The sequence below is a fragment of the Fulmarus glacialis genome, unplaced genomic scaffold, assembly GCF_000690835.1.
Source record: "Fulmarus glacialis isolate BGI_N327 unplaced genomic scaffold, ASM69083v1 scaffold35239, whole genome shotgun sequence".
NCBI classification, from domain to species: Eukaryota; Metazoa; Chordata; class Aves; order Procellariiformes; family Procellariidae; genus Fulmarus; species Fulmarus glacialis.
The window spans coordinates 20,026-39,942 of record NW_009234514.1 but is presented as its reverse complement, the minus strand read 5'-3'; the positions used below and the strand labels follow the sequence as shown (position 1 = coordinate 39,942).

General features: G+C 37.4%; 1 protein-coding gene across 1 annotated transcript in view; it reads left to right on the top strand.

The window, feature by feature from the left end:
- TMEM62 (transmembrane protein 62) overlaps positions 1 to 15,492 on the top strand; it is a gene marked incomplete at its 5' end in the record, with an annotated part of 18,121 nt that extends 2,629 nt beyond the window's left edge. Inside the window, 10 exons of the mRNA XM_009585670.1 lie at positions 3,512 to 3,653; positions 5,719 to 5,843; positions 5,991 to 6,113; positions 6,971 to 7,126; positions 8,652 to 8,811; positions 10,439 to 10,552; positions 11,495 to 11,579; positions 13,164 to 13,268; positions 14,140 to 14,258; positions 15,166 to 15,492. Coding sequence (XP_009583965.1) covers positions 3,512 to 3,653; positions 5,719 to 5,843; positions 5,991 to 6,113; positions 6,971 to 7,126; positions 8,652 to 8,811; positions 10,439 to 10,552; positions 11,495 to 11,579; positions 13,164 to 13,268; positions 14,140 to 14,258; positions 15,166 to 15,492 — 1,456 coding nt within the window. The remainder of the gene's footprint in view (positions 1 to 3,511; positions 3,654 to 5,718; positions 5,844 to 5,990; positions 6,114 to 6,970; positions 7,127 to 8,651; positions 8,812 to 10,438; positions 10,553 to 11,494; positions 11,580 to 13,163; positions 13,269 to 14,139; positions 14,259 to 15,165) is intronic.
- Between the last annotated feature and the right edge of the window lie 4,425 nt (positions 15,493 to 19,917).

Sequence of the window (19,917 nt, the reverse complement as noted above, 5' to 3'; positions counted from 1 at the left end):
GCTATTCCTTCTGTCTTTTCCATTACCAGTTAGTAGAGCAGAATAGATTGAGAAAATAGAGAATTCTTTGCGCAGACTTCTTATCTCTTATCCCTCTGTGTTTTGTAATTGAATATATTGTAAATCTGCCTGTGTCTAGGAAATGTTCTGTGCATTATGTGTTCAGTTTCCTCAGAACAGTTATGTGATATATTTCTGTAAAACCAGTGTTCCCAAAGAATGCTTTTCCTCCTTAAAATAGATGAAAAAAGAAAAAGAAAGCAAGAGAAAACTTCACTTTATGTTCTTTCTGCATGCCCAAAAGGGCTTTTTGTGTCATATGGTTCTAAATTTTATCTCAGCCATTTCTTCACATCTGAGTCATTTTAGAAAACTGAAAGTAGAGAGGCAAGAAGGCAGATGATGATGATGGGTGGACAAATGTTCTTGAGGAACACACTTGAGATTTAAATGTGAAGATAGGTGAGGAAACTTTCCCCTCTTCAGCTGGCTCTTTTGCTTGTACATTGTAAAGGTAGCCTCAGTTGTAACTCATGTTTAACTCCTCAGTTTCTCTTGCCCTTCACATCTGAACACAAAATCTTGTCTCATAATTTTGGTGGTGCTTTCAGCTCTCTTTGGAACTGGAAGAGGACTTGGAAATCTAAATTCTGCTTTAATTCAGGCTCTTAAGGCATCCACTTTGCAATAAGAACACAGATTAAACGTCTGATAGTTCAGTTTGCTTCAGTTCCCTGTGGCCCAGCAGGAGCAGATACGTTTCCCCATAAATTCTGTGGGATAGGATCCTACAGCAACTGCATTTGCAGGAGAACATGGAATTCACATGTGGATTTACCATGAAGGGATGAATGTATGGTGCTAATAAGGCTTTTGGATGTGCTAGTGCAGTGCACATCCCTCTATCTTTTGCCACAGTTGTGGCTACATGACAATCTAGTATCAGTCTTCCACTCTAGTTTAGGGCTGCTATCAGATGTCCTAGTGACACACATGGGAAGATGTAGCACCAGTGAATTTGCTGGATCATCCCTGAATTGTTGTTTGGCCTGGACGAGCTTACTGTTTGGAAAGATGTATGGATCACCTGCCTCTAGTCCACACTGAAGACGCACTGATAGCAAAAGGGATAGGAAAGGATTAGGGTGAAATTTCAAAGCAATTTAGCCAACCTAAGAATTTCTGAGTGAAATTCTGAATCAGGTGAAAAAGTCTTTGCTTATTAATTAACAGTTTCTTGCTAAACAAATGTGTTCTCATAATTATAGTCTGTCATCATAGCAAAATAAAGAAACTTTAATGACGGTTATCATACTTTCTATCTAAGACTGAAGAAAGGCACTAAGAGTCCTCAAAAGCTATTAAGCATCCCTAAAGGCAGAACTATATTTACAGCGACAATTTCATTAATCTGATGCATTAATAAAATACAAAGTTTAAGAAAACCTTTAGTAAATGTGCCACACTCTAGGAAGAGAGAAAGGAGATGGCAGAGTGAAATGGAGTCTTGTGGAAGCCTTTTCTTCTCACGCACCCCTGCAAAGTTAAACAGTCAAAATGACAATGTCTTTTTTTTTTTTTTTTTTTTAATTGTCTGAGTGATATTAAGGCACTGTCTGCTTGCCTTTATGTGATCCCGAACAAATAATTCATTCTTTGCTGTACACCTTAGAGCGCTGTAGCTTGCAGATATAAAAATAGAGGCTAAGGAAAACAGTTATTCAACACCACATTCTGGTGTTCATTATGTATTAAAATTAAAGAAGGCAGCAGTTGTATTGAAATACAATAATATTTTTACACAAAAACATGGGTTCCTATTTTATGTCCACAGCATGAGCAGAGGATGATTCAACTGTTACACATACTCTAAGTGGGACTAAAGGCAGAAATCTTAGAATTATGATACTGAGCTTCCAGTTTTCTTATTGATGTTCATAAAGGTAACATTAACTTCAAAAAAAAAAAAAAAAAGATTGTGAAAGGGTCTTTATGGCATTGGAAGTATTGATTTATATCTGAAACTTGTTTTTAATATATTGGCTTTTATTCTGTTCAGGTCAACCTTTCTGGCAACTTTATTGTTTATTGTGATTGGTGGAGGAATAGTGATATGAACTGCTTTCTGGATGGCTGCGTTCACACTATATTCATCATCTGAACTCAGGGATGTTTTAGCTTCCACATATCATGCAGGGAGTTTAAAAAAAACCAAACACACACACACACACACACAAAAAAACCCAACCCAAAAACCCAAAAGAAAACAAAAAAATCCCACCCAATTAAACCCCATAAGTTTTAGTTAATCTCAGATTTACTCACAGTCATTTTAGTTATAGAATTTAGTTCTTAACTGAGCAATTTAGTAGGTACCATTAGTTGGAATGTTATCTTTCTTTGCCAGTGGAGGATATGTGCAATTCCCATCTAGCATAAAGTATCAAAAGTACTTCAATTTTAGAAGTTAGAAAAACTATAAATATCTGTTGTCAATGGAAGGAGAGAAAGCAACGTATATATTCGTTATTATATGTATTTATCGTAGCCGATATTAGCGTAAAACCATGGGGAAAATAAAGATGGGATTAGTTGACATGTCTTTTAAGTCCTTCCCTGTTTACAGTTTTCTCTTAGAGTATTTTAAGATTAAGATTCAAGAATTCTATTAACATCAGATAACATGCAAAAAAGCAGCAACCTTTTTTGCTCTTTTTACTCTTCGAGTAAAAGGGCTTTTACTCTTTGAATGAAGAATTCCGATGACATTCCACAGGTGACAGGAGAGCTGGTAAGATTTGCTATGTCAAGAAACAACAAAGAGTAATAAGCAAGAGGAAGTGCTGTCTTCTTTGCTACTTATAAGATTTGGTGTAATGTAGTGTCTGTATTTTGGATCTTCTGGAAAATAACTGGAAAGGTTCAATATTTCTTTTGTTCAAAATCATATTCCATTAGCCAACAGCTGATCATTCTACATCATAGTATCTTAAGAGACCTCTAACAAAATAGTAGAGACGGGACTTGATGACCCTGATATTTCTAGGTAAGCAAGGAAAAATTCTTTTTGAAAAATTCTTTCAGATACCAACAATAAACACAAGACAATAATTTTTTTTTTCCTTTGCAGATCTCCTTTAATTAAGAGTGGTGTAAGATCCTGCTGTCCTGTCATCTTGCCTATTTGTTTTGCATCATTTATGCTGCTGGCCTATCCTTTATCCATAAAAAAGTACCATGTTGCTCAGGGAAAGTGTATTTATGCTAATATTTTTTTAAAACGTTTGTAACCTGCTGGCTGTTAGCTTATGTGCTAACCTTACATGCATTACCCATGTAATGCATCTTCTTTGAAGTACAGACTTTTCAATGCCATTGATTTTCAATGCCAATGCAGTAACAGGATGGAGCTACGATGTAATGCAAGAAATCTTGCATTTATACTATGCAGGTCATTTTTGTCATTGCTGCAAGCTTTCCTAACAGCAATATTTCCATTTTATTTTGGCAGGAAATACTCTGCCTGGCGTAAAGATGGCTCTTTCCATTACATCCACACCACCGCTTTTGGGAACTATTCATTCATCTGCGTGGATGCCACACTCAGCCCAGGACCTAAAAGACCCTATAATTTCTTCGGGATTTTAAACATGGTATTTTATGTCTTGGCATTCTGTTTTGCTGGCTGTTTTACTTCTATAGCGGTTTGTCTGGGGTTTTTGTTTGTTTGTTTATTTTCATAAAGAACAATTGTCTGAAAGATTTGTGTTCATCTAAAAGAGTCTTTAAGTTTTTAAGTTATTGTGCATGTGGGACATTTATTTAGAAAAATGAATGTGTCACTTAACATGTAGAGTATCTGTGTTTTCTCTCTTAAGAAATAATCTGGTACAAAAATGTCACATTTTAAGGACACTGTCAGTAGTTCAAGTAGTCAGACTTGAGTGATAATTTTCTTATATGCTGTAAAGTTTAAAAACAAAAACAAAACGAAAACTTTCTGATTTTACTCCTTTTTGCTTTGTTAGATGCATTTTTTTCATTAATATTACAGATGAGAGTTGCACTTATCAATGGAATAATGTGAAGACGCTATAAAGAAATGCGTCATTTATGAAAGTGAGGTCTGATCTTCTGAGACCATAAAAATTACATGATATTGTTTTGAAAGAATAACATGAATCCCAATGTTTAAATCACATATCAGCTTAGATAACATTTTGCTTCCCTTTGCTTCCTACTTCCTCTGTAGTTTGTTGATATGCTGTTGTTCTTGAAATACTCTTATGAAGTGTTGGCAGAGAGTTACTGTGCTCTGGTAAACAGATGTCATATTTTGCCTGTGATAACAGCCTCAGTGAAAAGTAAAATGTTCTGCCTCTAATCTAAGACGGAGGCTCGACATTTAATTGTTGGTAAAGTGCTTGGTGATACTTAGATGAAAAGTAATGTAGGAGTGCCAAGTACTGTTCTCATTGTTTATTGTAATCCATAGTGGGTGCAGTAGATTTGCAGACAAACTCTCAAGGAGCTAAGAAATGCAGTTGAGTCTAGAGCTCCTGTCCTTGGCTGCAGTGTGTCAAGCATTTGCTTGCCAATTACCCAGCAGCAGGAGTCCAGAGAGCATCATTTGCAGATTTTTGCACAAAACTGAAAGTACAGGTAGATACCTGTAATTTTTAAGAATTAAACCTCTGCTAGGAATTTGAAAAGTAAATTAGATTTGTATCAGTGATTTGATTGCATAGCTTAGGTAAAAATATTCTTAAAGCCCAAATTCATAAAGGCAAGGGAAATATAATTTCACTTAATAAGCCTGTTACATTAACTCAGAATGGTATACTGAATCCATTCTTTTTTAATATACCTTTACTTCTGTTTCTTTTATTCATGCCCTTCAGTGTTTCTTTTCAGGTAGGAGGGAAAAGAATATGTTAGTGGTTCTCTGGGTTACCCTAAAAGATGATCTGCAAAATGGTGAAAGAGTGGATTTGTGTCCTTTTCTGGTTTTAGTTTTCCTGCCTCCTCTGTTAGACTTTGAGATCTTACTGGTATTGGGAGTCTCTCTGGACAGTAAGTGGTTGATTTAATATTGGAAATCAAACAAGTAAAGGAGAGAAATTTTACCTGCTGTGTAAAGTGTTACTTTTGCTTAAGTTTAACAGCAATGGCTGAGTATATTTTCAAGATTCAGCATCATAGTTCATCCAGCTAAATGACTGACGCATATGGTGCACAGTTTCTGTGGTTTGTCCTGCCTATAAAAGGCCATCTAGCAACTCAAGAGGTAGTAGGGATGATAATTGTAAGGTAAAGATGTTTGTAACATCAACTCAAGCATGTCGTCTTTGACTATATAAATAAGCGGTAGAAGGGATAGAAAAATCATTTACCAAAATCTTTCTTTATATTGCACTCCTCCTGTGTTCGCTTGCAAGGAAGGTGTTGAGCGTCTTGTTTTCACTTTTTTTTTCCTAACATCGGATTTTAGGGATATGTCTAGCAGTATGGTTTGTTCATGCACAGGTCCTGGAAGCAACTGAGAGTATTCTCTGTTTGTTTGTTTGTTTGTTTGTTTAAAAAAAAAAAAAAAAAGGATGAATTGCATTCTTTGTTAGTTTCTTTCTGCTTTCCTTTTGCTGCTTTTTCCAAATAGCCTGAATGTTAAACAGGTTGGTTTGGTTGTTTGTTTGTCTTTCAAACACCTGCCCATTTCAGAATCAAATGAAAGAGCTATCTTTGATGGCAACAGAAAGTCTGCACAGCAATCATACTATCTGGTTTGGCCATTTTCCCACCTCAACAATCATCTCCCCAACCCCAGGAATACGAACATTAATGAGGTAAGAGCTTTCTTTTCCTCCTGTGTGTTTTCAGTCTGAAATACATTTTTTGCCTCTCTTCACATACTTGTCTGTCACTTTTCAGGTTTTCTGCAGTGGTATTTCTTTCCCACCCAAATAAACACAATTCTTATGTTCTTCTATTAGTTCTGCCACAGCCTATTTATGCGGACATCTCCATACAATGGGTGGGCTGATGCCAGCCTTGCACAGTCAACACCGTGGCGGCACTCTGGAACTCGAATTGGGAGACTGGATGGATAATAGGAGGTAAGTAAACCCTATGTGAGCAAATTATTATATGGAGCCTACCTGGTTATACTGTGATTACCTTTTATGCTGTTTTGAGAATTTGAAAGAAGCATTAGATCTGCCTGACTCGTTATTACTTTACTATTAATGCTTTTGAAGAATGTCTCTGTGTGTAAGTTTGGGATTTTTTCCCCTATACCAACAGTGTGCTAATAAATTAAGTAATTTTTTGATTCATTCTTGATATTTAGAAATTAAAAAAGAGGACATCTAAATGTCCATTTAGTATGTGTTTAGTTTTCAAAGTAGACAAATAAATTGTAATAAAATTCAGCATTGCTACTTCAAAATACCCATGCTGTGCACCAGCTGTTAGAATTTTAGAGACAAAAGTAGTCTACCTGAGAAACGTTACCTTAGCAGCATATCAAAAAGTGTCCGATGCTACGTGGAATGTGTAGTAGTATATTAGCTTTTATTCTGCAGTAATCCTAAACAAGATTCTTGTATGCATACAGGAAGAGAGCACACTGGGGTCTTTGTCCATAACTAGAGTACCTACCCAAACACTGTAGTAATGTACATCATATTTGAATTCTTTAACATAATGTTCATCTATCTGATTCATGTGCAAAATTCAATAGATCTTGCCATTTGGAATTTTGAGATGCTTCGGTGATTTATAATAAAATGAACCTGATCAGAGGTAACCAGCTGTACAGTTAATACAGCAGATTTGGTTAATATAGGATCAAGCACAGAAGAGAATAAATGGAAAATAAATCAAACAAGTTCTGTTTAGCAACTTGGGAAGAATGGGAATCAGCTGTGCATGCAGTAGTTTGTATCAACAAATTTTTTTCCTTTCATTATAGGTACCGGATCCTTGCGTTTGATCATGACCTCCTTAGCTTTGCAGATCTTAACTTTGAAGAATGGCCTGTAGTTCTCATCACCAATCCCAAATCCTTCCTTTACAGCAGTTCTACTCATGAACCTCTTGTCAAAATTCTTTATTCCACTCATATCAGGTACCCTGTAATCTCTTGATTTCACAATATTTAACTATATTTTAACAGTTGGGGTCTCTCTTGGTTATAATGTACATCTATATTTATATGTATATACACAAAACCTTTTTTTTAAATGTGTGTGTCCACTGTTCTCAAAATTCACTTTTCTCTCCTGAGAGCTCACTTTGTATCATATCTGTAATAAAAGGAAATTATATAGTAGTAATTCATGTTTGGTTTATTTATGCAGTTGTTTCCCCTAAAGTCAATTGAACTTTTTTATGTAACCGAAGCTGGTAGAGTTAGATTAACACATAATCTGTGTTATTAGTCTCACATGTTCACATTCCTCGGATGATTTCAGGATTTTGTGTATGTATTTTTTGAAGTGTTTTCTCTATTCGCTTTGGACTTGTAAGCCTCTTGTGTTTTCGGTTTTACATCCCTTATATATAAAACATCTTAAGCCTCTGCCAATTTTCGTATTTGTTTTAAATCTCTCCATCTTTCCATTTCTACCTTTTCTACTTATTTTTTTCATTTGTATTTCAAATTTCTATGCCCTTTCCAACATCTTATATTTGCTGTTAGACTAATGTGCATGAAATATATGGGTATATTGCATACACAGAATTACAGTCAAAAGAAGTTTGTCATACTTTTCAGTTAGGAAGCAGCGTCCTAATAAGTCTACCTACTTTCCAGTTTCCTATTTTGAACCTTATCTGAACATTCCTATGATTATATTAAATATATTAACTGGTAGAATCGTTCACCATAACTATATGAGACTCCTTCATTTGACTGAAACATGCTCTGGAATGCCTTTTGTATTACCAGAAATGAAAGAAATTGTATGTGCAATATATTGAGTCTATATTAATATCACTTTCTCTGAATATAAGCACTGCCAAATGATCCTACATTTGTTGGTATCTCAGATCTGTAATACAATCTTGCATTCCACTCCATTTCTCATAAATTCAGTTATGAAGACTGAGAGGTTATATTCTGACTAGCAAAAAGTAAAAAAAAAAAAAAAAACAAAAAACAAACAAACAAACAAAAAACCCCGTAAAAAAATCCAAACAGCCAAAAAGAAACCCAACCCACAACCAACAACAAAGGACTTTATTGAGAGAGAGACTGGCAATTTTTAATGACGATATCTACAAGTATTTGATTATGTGTCTGTGTGCAGGAGGATGCCTCCCACTTGTGTTAGCAAATGTTTTGACAGCAAGAGTTCTAAGATTATTTCTGCCAGGACCTGAGGATCTCTGCCACTTTTTCGTCTGTTCCACAGCCCAGTTTTCTATCCTATTCTTTTGCACAATACCATACAGAACTTCTCTTTTTAACTGTAGGGAAGAGCTACCAAGTTAGCAGTAGCCTACAGATATTTCACAGTTTTAATTTCTAACTCTTTTGAACTCTTAAGTACAAGGTAGCATAATCTTTAGGGACTTATTTTCAGGAAGTAATGACAAATCTGCAAGTCCTGTAACAAATCTGTTTATTTTGCTGTTTATTCACTCCTTAGAATTCTGGCCTTCTCTCCTTCTGTCATTACCTCCGTCAAAGTCTATATAGATGGAGTTCACTTGGGGAATGCGCATCAGGTGTCTGGCCCTCTCTATGTACTGAAGTGGAGCCCGCGAAACTACAGTGAAGGGTTCCATCACATAGATGTGACTGTCCAGGTAAAGTACCTCTTGGCATTCTTTGTATGGAATTTTTATGTTGTCATGTCTGCTCCATCACCCTTCTGCATCACATAACTATGGAGAAAATACATGATAATAGACTTCCTTTCATATTTGTCTGATTAAAAAAACCAAAGGATTTATTAAATGAAAAACATTCATAAAGCATCTGGACAAAAGAAAGGATTCTTATTTTTCATGAGTAATACAATAAGACATGACAGAAGTAATTGGTCAAAACCAAATTGTTTTGAGTAACAGGCAACAATTAACTTTTATGGTTGTCTTGGAAAAAAAATAATCGGGCTTGATCAAGGAAAATAGGAAGTAGCACCATGTTAGTTCAGAAGGCAAAGGAACTGGATCTGGAAGATTGGAATGCTGTCTTTGATTATCTGTTTGAGTTCTTTTCATGATCTCTTGCAGGCTGACAGTGAATACAGTTTCTGTTTCCCAGAACATCAGACTTAACTGATATTAGATTACTGGGTGAAAAAAATGTTTTTCAGTGAATGCTTCCGTTCGTGGTACTATATTTTATTTTTGCACCTTTAAGTGGCCTTCAAAGAACTCTATCAGACTGTTCTAACATTCTGCACATTTGCATGATAGTAATGGGAAAGTCAGCTTTGTCCTGTTTGGTGGAATCCAGCTAGGCATTATTTCTCACAGGACAAGAGTGATACTGCTTGTTTTTTCTAATGGCCTTTCTGTACTGCCAGTGTTCTACTTCCTTGCTTGTTACCGATTTCTGTGATGCTTTACTTGTGAAAGCTGCATTTTATAAGTGTGTTTTTGTCTTTTTTTAACGATGATGAAAACATATGCACAAGACTGAGTAACATTTGAAGAGGGTTATACAGGCCTGTATAGCAATCGTTTGCTTGCAAATACATGCTTGTTATCAGATAACTGAATGGAATTTTTAAAAAATTAATTTTCTTTCCCCTCCAGTCATAAATCACTATTACATCCAGCAACTGAATAGTTTTGGGAAAGCGAGGAGGATGAAGCGTTAACTTGAGTTAGGTACCTGGAGAAAATATGAATACTAAATTGCTGTACATTGTTTCTGCGATTGTCCAAATATTGTCTCAGCTGTAATCACACTGAACATACTGAATCCTTTACTATAAATAAACCATTTATTATGTACTGGAAGATAAGGAGTCAGTGTTACACATGCAGAAATATCAAACTGTTGAATAAATGTAGCACTGTTATTGTTTATCAATATCAGTTTCTAGCAAATACACCAGAAAAGAAACACAACAAAGCTTCAAAATATTTTAAGATGGGCTATTATCTAGAATTGAGCTTTCAGAAAACAAGTGGTGGTGGCGGCCAATAGTCACTGTCTTCTGCAAGATGCTGAATCTCTGACAGAACCTCCTTCATATGTCGCACTTTCAGATTATGATCTTACAATCACCAATTTACTTGCAATGACAAAATTGAGAGCAAGTAATCCTTTGTAGGTAGAAGAATTTAATACAGCAGTATGCCAGACATGCATGTGTCAATTGGATCTTTCCAGAAAAGTTGCAATGATAATTAGCAACTTTAACTAGATATTTTGTGCACTACTGGTATCTAATTGCTCTCTTATTTTATATCAATCTAGGATGCTTCAGGAAGAATTAGCACGCGGGGTCATATATTTGCTATGGAAGAAAACCTCTCTCTTAGATTTGGCTTTTGGCCATCTGTTATTCTTCTCACTGACCACTATGTTCTAGTAAGTACTTTCAGCAAAACAGCTGTCCTTCAGTGTTGGTTTCCCCAGAGACTGCAGGAGGCATTTTCCTAATTCCTGGTAGACTTGAATGCACTTTGCTTTTTCCAGATATGACTCCATTGGAATTTCACAAATATTTCAAGTTTCCTTTCTCAAGGAAACTGCACGCTTTATATGTGAATGTGCAGCAATGGTTCATGCAAACAGCTGACTTCCTAGATTTAGTCACAAATTGTATTGTGCAAACAAGAAATGGAAAAGAAGCTACTGGAGATAGTAGGAAAAGGAAACATTAAATCAAAGAAAACTTCACTGTGATCAGTTGCAATATGTGTACTGGCAAGAATGCTGGAAAAAGTCTCACATCAGCTGCTGACATTATAGCTAGCCCTAGCAAAGAGGAAGGCAAAATTCCCACTGACTTCAGTAAGTTCCAGGTCATAAACAGAAGTGTTACAGCTCAGTACATGCAAAGAAGGCATGTCATAATAGTTTAGGTGCACTTATAGAACAACATAGGAAAGTCCACATGACTGTAGATAATATCGTAATTGGCTCAAAATTATTATATTAGTTTTGTTAATCAGTAACCGATATTCTCCACAATGTCTTGAACTGCAGTTCTATTCAGTACAGCACTTAGAAAATGTTTCATAGGAAGTGTATTTACACTTTTTCAATGGATGTGTTTTACAAACCCTGTTTTTGAAAGATTCAGGTCTCTCGCTTTCAGCCATCCAATTGAATTCAAGTCAGTAAGATGCAAGTCCAATAACTTAGAAACTCTTAAGTTTCCTTTTACTCTTCAGTTCAATGACACCATTAAGCTTTGAATAATTGTCTCAGTTAGAAATATTCATATCATTCTATCAATGTCCATAAGGTGTACTCAAAGGCAGCTCCTACTCCAGGGCTGGCTTGGAGTTAAAACCATCTTTTCAGGCTCGTGTGCTCTTTGGACTGATTGTGCTGATTCAAATCGCCTTGCTCGTCATTTTCAGATACCTGCAAAAGCCAGCACTCAAAGGTATGAACCAATGTTTGTCTGTGGTTTTTAGAGGTTCTAATTTTCTCTAAACATTTTTTACTATTTATCTGTATGCTAACAATATATAAGTAATGGTGCTGTTAATCACCATATGCGTTTTGCATCTAGTACTGTGGGGTTTGATTGGGTTCTCAGAAGCTGCTGTTTTGCTTCTAAGGGGACCCAGAAAACCTCCAATATATCAAATAAAGTAAATTAAAAACTAAAAAACTTGATCAGGTATCTTTGTTTAAACGAAAATTCAATTAATTGAAGTCTAAAGGTTTCATTTTAATTTTCTTACTGAGGAATCCAATGCATAGGGAAAGGAATGTTTTTTTTTTATTAGTTCTGTATGTGTGCTTGTTTCACTACAGCTGGCACAGAATTCTCTGTCACCTGAGTGGAGAAACAGATTTCCTTCTACAAAAATAATTTTTGTTAATCCTTGCAAAAAACATGAACAGGCTTGGATCTTTCTCAAAATAATATTAAGACCAGTTCTGTCATAACTTGATATTTTGTTTGTGATAAATCTGGTAAATGAAAATTAATACTGTTAAGCTCATGGTGTTTATCCTTTAAACAACTGTTTGAACCACATCTTACTAATGAGATTTTTCTGGAAGCCACCTCCCTTCCTATTCATGTCAGTATATGTCCCTTCCTTTGTACTAATAATCCTGAGGTAACTACAGCAACTGCCTACATAGAAAAAGAATAGATTTTCAGTTGCCTTTAAGGAACTCAGCAGCTAAAAATGAAAAGAGCTAGCACTCCGTGATCAGCTAGGTCCCTGTAGACCATGACAGATGTTTTACAAATTAGTGAACAAATTTGTTAGAGCTGTTGATTTCCAAAGGTCAAGCTTGCCCTCTGGGAGTTAGTGCTTTGTGAGAAGGGCAGCCATGTAATAGGTGAAACTTTAAAAGCTAGCTTTTATAGGAAGGCTCTCTCAATCTCAATCTGTGAATTGTCTGCTTCAGTTAGAAAATGAATATTGCTTTTTTTTTGCTAACATCACACACTTGTCAGAATGCTGCCATTTTAATGCCCAGCCTTCGTTTTATCTGAGTTGCTATCAGATTTCACGAAGTAGATTTAATCAAAGAAAATCCAGTTAATCTAGTCCATGCTGACCTGCCTTTTTGGGTTTGCACAGTTACTGTTTTGAATCTCTTACTTCTCATTTAATATGAACTTTCTCCATGTTTTTCATTCTAGCTAACTTCATTTTCTGGGTATAGAATGGTCGTTCAGTTTTATTTACATACAGTAAGTGTACTCATTTAGAATGGCAGCTTCGCTGTTTTTAACATAGATTGTTATATTTATCGGTTCCTTACTTTCAGTTATCACAGTAACAGTAGAAATGCATTCCCTTGCATTTGTTCTGTAGACATACCAAATATTATTTTTATGTTTCTTATTTAATAGAATGAGTAAATAATGTGCAGATTTGTTTCAGAAAGACCAATATTTTTTATATATATGTATGTGTGTGTATATATATGTGTGTGTGTGTGTGTGTGTGTGTTGCAACCTGAATCAAGTATATTTTTCTTAAATGTTGTCTCTGTTTAGAAAAGCCAGGATTACTTACTCTGACCTCGTATTCCCTTCATGTCTTCAGTAAAACAAACACCTTCTATTACTCAATTCTCGTTCTGAATTTATACACCATTCTGGGTAAGTAACCTAGCCTACTGGAGGACATAAATTAGTATTTTTAAATTACACATCAGATCCTGATGAAAAATGAGACTTCTAACATCTTGAAGAACAGGGAAGATCTACTTAAGTTACAAAATCTATGTGGAACTTGAAAAGACTAAAGATTTGTTTGTAAGAGCCTAACTTAAAAGCCCTAGAATTAATTATACACTTAAATTGTTAAATTACTCTGAAAGCAAAGTGAGTATTTTTTAATTTAATTTGGTTTTCACTTATTCTTTGAGTAAGATCTGGTTGTACCTTGGTGTAAAATGAGTATATGGAATGTACATTTCACATGACATGCCATGAAGACATCTCGGCTCTGATGCTAACAATTTTAGCTTATTTCTCCTCTGGTAATATGTTACTAAAATAGCTACTTTCTTGGCAGTCAGTGTAGTATGCATAACATAGTGTAGCCTGCCCGTTTTGACTTACAAGCTGAGCCGAGCTGGAATTGTTTATGACTATGTCTTTCATATGTCTTACTGTAATTCTGGGAAGAGGTCAGCGTTTGAAAGGATCTATCTTTTCACTTCTCGCATAAGGAAAATGTTATATGTGGTGTTGAAAATTGTCACAGAGCTGAAACCAACTTAAAAGTATTTTCATTGCATGCCACAACTCCTTGGTGTACCATGATATTTTCACATCAGGAACGTTCATCAGATTGCTGTTTGTTGAAGATGAAAACATTAGGCTTATTACTATAGACAAGCAATAGAGAAGTCATTTTCCCCAGTTAACCACTTTGTGCTCAGGAGTACAAAGGGCCATGTGAAAAAGGGCCACGTCTATATTGTATTTTCTGATGGTGCTGTGTGTTTGGTTTCCTCTCTTTCAGGACCATGGTTCGTAGGTGAACTGATAGATGGCCAGGTGGGGGCCTGTTTTTCCTTTGGGATGTTCGTTGGTGGTTCCTTCTTACAGGGCAGTCTGACATTTGTGGTTGGGATTTTACAGGTACATATTTATAAAAATTGAGGCTGACAAATTGCTTTCTTCTGGGATTTTTTTCTGATTTTTTTTTTAATAGTTTTATAAAGAAAGGAGTCGTGGAAGGATAGAGAAGATTAGTGGCCAGGCCTGACTAAAACAGCTCTTCCTTACCTTTCTGCAAATTTAAAGGGCAGAAAGGAAGGAGGTTGTGCATTATTTTCTCAAACTTCTCTTTTCCTCTATTTGCTTTGGACTTCCTGGGTGTCTGGATTAGAGGCCATCTCTACAGATTTACCACACTCAATTTTTCCTTTTGTCCTCAGCTCACGCACAGGTTGCAGTGATTAAGCAAAAGGAACTGAATGGCCAGGGCAGCCCTTGCACACTGAATAACCCTTCAGATTAGTAGGTGTCACTCTCCAAGTACGTGAGTCCAGTTTTCCCAGCAGTCTGACCTGCCTGCCCTCTGGTTTTCCCAGCTGCCATTAGTCTGAAAGAGAGGGTGTAGTTCCTTGGCGTTTAAGCCAGACAAAGTTAGTGTTGACTCCTTGATGGTCCCTCCCTTACGCCAGAGCTAACACTTTGTCTGACACCACAGTGGGCTGGGTCAGAGAGCTAAACTGACATGAGGACCTTCCTTTTTCACTGTGCTAGTATTTTGCCAAGTCTAGCTCCTTGAACCAGCTCCAAGGAAGGTCAGGTGCGTGTCAGTGCCTCCCACTGCAAGGGAGTTTTTTTTTAGGCACAGGCAGCCACAGCTCTATCAGCTGCAGAGTCTTGGAAGTGCATCCTGAGATTCCAGCTCTGGGAATTGTACTCGGCCCTTAGAATGGGACAGTTTTATGTGCTCTTATCTTTCTATGCCCTCACGTATGTTACCCGGAGCACTTGGCTTGCTCATTGTCTTATTTTCCTCTGCTCTTCTTTTCAGATGTTGTTTTTCAACCTGCCATTAATGGCCTATCTGTGCTGGTGCCTGTTGCTGCGATGCCAGGGTCACAGCTTCCGTTCTCACCTCTGTCACATCCCACGCCTCATGGCTGTGCTTGTTCACCTGGCAATGGCACTCCTCCTGGCCTGGCAGGTCTATTCCTGCTATTTCCTGCTGCGAACCTATGGGGCCTTGGCTTTCTTCCTCTCCCCAATGCGAACGTGGCTGGTGGCGCTGACCTCAGCTCTGATATATAAAACCTGGACACTGAAATCATCTGAGCTCCGAACTTACATAGTAGAAATGAAAAACTGTCAGAGCTCCTGAAGGACGATACAAGTATTCAAAGTTCTTTGACTTAAAAACTGTCAAGGCACAACCTATAGTTTTGTGATGCTGGAATTCCATACAGCCCAACCATTAGGTGGTAAGATCTGAAGCTGCACCTGCATTGCCACAGAGCTGTATTAAATAGTAAATGTATAACAATATGTATTATATACTTCTATTGTGTTATACATATACAATATACTGTATAATACATGTTATATGATACCGTTATACATTATACATTAATACAGTATACAGTAAACTGTATAATGATCTCTATAATAGGGGGTTTTGTGATACAGAAGATAGATATGTCTGTATGGATCACAAATGGAAATGTTTGCTCATTACTACTGTGAATGGAAAAATATTTTTAGTTCATTAAATTCTTGATTTTTATAATGCTGGGAAAAATGAGCACAGATCTTGATAATAAGCGCCAGGATTTGTGCTTAACTTTTGCTTTTTATTTCAAGATTTACATATATTTTTACAAGACTAACTACAAGAGTAGACCAGATGTCTTTACGAAGTAATGGTTATTACAAAGGTTCTGTGGTGGCCTTCACAGTAAAAGTCCTATGCTTGTACACTTTTTCAGTTCATTATGCTATATACGAGCAGTTTATAGGCTGTTAGGTGTGTATATGTGTATTTCTGTTTATGTTTACCTGAGCCATTGCCTATTGGTCTTGTCCTGGGAGTGCTGGCTAATTAACATGCTCTCTCTCTGGGAGGAAGTAGTTGTGTTTTCCACTGTTGAGGTTGCCAATTTTCCCACACTTGAGCAGTGAAAGGAGAGTGAATGATCAGTGTTGCTGGGATTCCCAACTGAAGTCAGAGTTCAGCTTGGAAGCAAGGAATGGAGACAATGTCCTCAGGATGGGAGAGCCAGAGGCAATCATGTGGTCTGATGCCTATAATGCCTGTAAGCGAAGGGATCAGGGCTGTATTTCTGGGTGTCAGTCAAATGTGCCGAAGAGTGACCTAGGAAAACTCACTTCTTTGTTTTCAGTTTTTTTAAGTCTAAAAATGATAGGACAGGTACATTTATGAAGAATGTAATGATCCAGAGCCAAGAGAGCTGAGGTGCCTGTATCTGTAAAGTAAGGAGAACACTGGCCTGCTTCACAAGACTGCTGTGAGTTTAGGTAATTTTACAGTAACTTATTTATGGCTCCTCAAGAAAAAGGAGGGGTTACTTATTCATGGCACCTTAGAAAAAAAACAGCAGTGACTGTAGTAGAACATACAGGAAAATAAATTAAATTGGAAGGAAATACTGATTACAGTTAAGACTTTTTGTTATTCCTGGAAGATGACAGTTCTCCTATTCCTTAATTCCTGTTCCTCAATGATGGATGATATAATAGGAAAAAGAGAGTAACAGCTCTTATTTGCATAGGTTAAATTCACTGGTAAGAGAATACAGAATGTCATTTCTTGCTACGTAAGTTTGTTTTGCAAAGCTGTTGGAAAATCAAAGAGGCAGGGCACAAAATTTACTTGGGAGAAACACTACTGAAAAATAAATAATAAAACTGACGTTTCGCAATTAAATTACCTTTATGTGATCAGGGAGCATAAGAAATGGCAATAAAATACTTCATATCTATACCCTATGACAAGACCCTGTTCTGAAATACTTTTTGTTGTTGTTGTGGTGGTAGCAGTTGATTGCAATGTAATCAAGTCTCAATGTAATCAAATGTCTATGGACTTAAACATCTTACAGTCTTCAAATATTTACTTTTTGGCTCCATGGGATGTGTTTGGTAAATGGATGGAATTCTGTTAAGAATCTCTCAATGCTCTAGTTGTAGATGTGCTATCACTGGCTCCAAGGACTCAAAGAAGAATCACTGCTCTGAAACGTGGTTGATGTGTGAATTATATACGTATGTGGGAATGATGTAATAAAGTTTGAGAGAAAGGGACTATCCTACTGCCCTGGTACTACAGTGAAGAGCACACTGTAGAAACTTAGAACTCTCCCCTGCATAGGAAGCACCTCTTAGCTCATGCTCTACAAACACAGCTATTGCAGCTTTTTGTTGCCTAACGGACAAGTAAAACTTACCTTGTCTCGTGTTAATTCAGATTTTCTCCTTCTTAAACAGTTTTCCAATGTTCTAAAACCTTAGCAGGAAAATATCAACTTTCCTACTTGAGCTGTACACTTTGACACAGGAAGACTTTATTTACCAATACCTTCTTAAAAGTTTTTTAATTCTTTGTATCTCATCATCCTGAAAGTTCTTAGAAGCACAGACTAGGAGCTAGCCTCTAATTTAGCTGTCCTTATCATGTAAGCACGTGGTTGCCCAAATTAACTATGAGTAGCAAAAATCACAATACAGTATGTTTTCCCTGAAAATTCGAACAAAATAACTTGGTTTCATAAAATACAGCCCATCTCCCAGAACACATCACTAGTCATTTAAATGAACTGCTGATAACTGGACAAACCTCTGACAAGGAGGCAGATACTATGGTAAATCTGCAAGCCACCCTAGAAAGAAAACTGCATTTGCTCCCGATGGCCTGTGGTGCCCAGAAGGCACAAACCAACATAGTGGACTGAAGCGAGACATTCCAGTGATCGCAGGCCCTGTGTTGTCCTGATGAATTGCCTGGGTTTGGCCCTCTTTCAAAATTAAGCTCTTCTGCTCACTGAAAGGCAGCATTTCTACTGAGAACATTACACAACATTGTGCTGTAATGTATTTTAGCATTTACATCAATCAGCACCAGTTAAGATCTCCCATAGTGTTACATGGTATATGACATGTTTTTCCAGTTTATGGATGAAAAGATTTTATTTATTAACTTTTTTACTTGAACAGAAGCAAATGGCTTTGGCATTCATTACTTCTGGCATATAGTTCTCTTTCTTTTAAAATAATACCGCATGGCTGTTTCGGGGTTAGCATGAGAGTACAGAGGTCTTCTGAAGTCTCCAAGCTGTTCATTAGGAGGACAAATCAGAGCTACATGAAACGAGCAAAGCAAGTGGCAGATCGTGGAACCAGACTGCTGAACTACTTTACATATTGCTGTCAGACATGAATATGATCTGTGACAAATCAATCTTCCATAGTATAAATGTTTCTATTACAATACTCTGCAGGGTTTGTTGGTTTGGTTTGCCTTTTTTTAATCTGCAGGGAGGAGCTCCTTCAAAATACTTAATTCCCATTTGAAACTACTCTAAAAGGACACTTGAAATGATTATTTGGAAAGAAAATTCTGAGAATGTCTTTCAAATACCTTTTGTTCTCTTTTTTTTTTAAGTCTCTTAGAAAAAGCACGTGTAATTTTTCATGCTGCTGCTTGCTTATGAAGGAATTCTTGTGAATTACATGCAAGATGCTGTGAAATGTGTAACATAAACTAGGAAACAAAGAGAAGATCCTTTTATGTGCGTTACCCTCAGAGCTCCGAGGGCAGAGCAAAACTTGCAGAGGGAAGTTCCCAGGGGAATGCCATTGCCATGCATAATTTCCTATAACTGTCATCCGCAAAGGCCTGTCCAACCCTGTGATCCCAATAAAGAGATCCTGGCATTCAGTGTAGTGGAAAATAAAAGGACGGCGGGGGGAGAGAGGCTTTTTCCATGTGCTTTTCCCACTATCTCTATAGCATACTAAAAAAAAAAAAATGTAAAAAAAAAAACAAACCCCAAAACATTTCCAAAAGTTCAAAGACAAAGAGCCCCTTCCTGGAGCCAGCCTAGGCAGAGGCAGAGGTGAGAGACAGCCGCCTGCGGGGCACTGAAGGCTCGCTCAGGCTGCCTGGCCCGCGGACACGGAACAGGCTGTTCCAGTTTGAAATGCTCATTGCTGCCCATGCGGCTTTCTAATGGGATTGTCATTGCCAAGAGATGTAGGTATTACTCTGGGGGAGTGGGACATAAAGGCAGCTCCATCCCAGCAGCAAAAGCACCAGTAGACAGCCTCCTGCCCTCCCCCAGTCACCCCGAGAACCAGGAGAAAGTCCAGCCGTGCTGGCTGCTGTCCAAACTTCACCCCTTCAGAGCCTGGTCCTTGGCCCTTTGCTTTCCCTTCCCACATTCCCCAGCCTGGGAGGCAAAGGGAAGCAAGGAGGGGCTGATGGAGTGAGGAAGGCTTCTTCTGGCAGAGGAGCAGGGACTGAGGGAAGGTCTCAGAGATATGGAGAAGCCAGTGCAAGAAGAGGTGGAGCAGAGGAGGGTAGACCCGCAGAAGACTTACTGCCTTCTCTCACTGTTCACCCTCAGCCAGTCTCCTATAAAAATAAATTGCACGTCCCTATTCTTGCATGAACACGGTTTTGCTACTTCATACTTTGTTTTCTTTCAATACTGCTGACCTGTTCAGCCACCCTCTCACCACCACTCGGCCCAGAGTAGAGTGCTGTAGCAAAACTGAATTTTGCTATCCA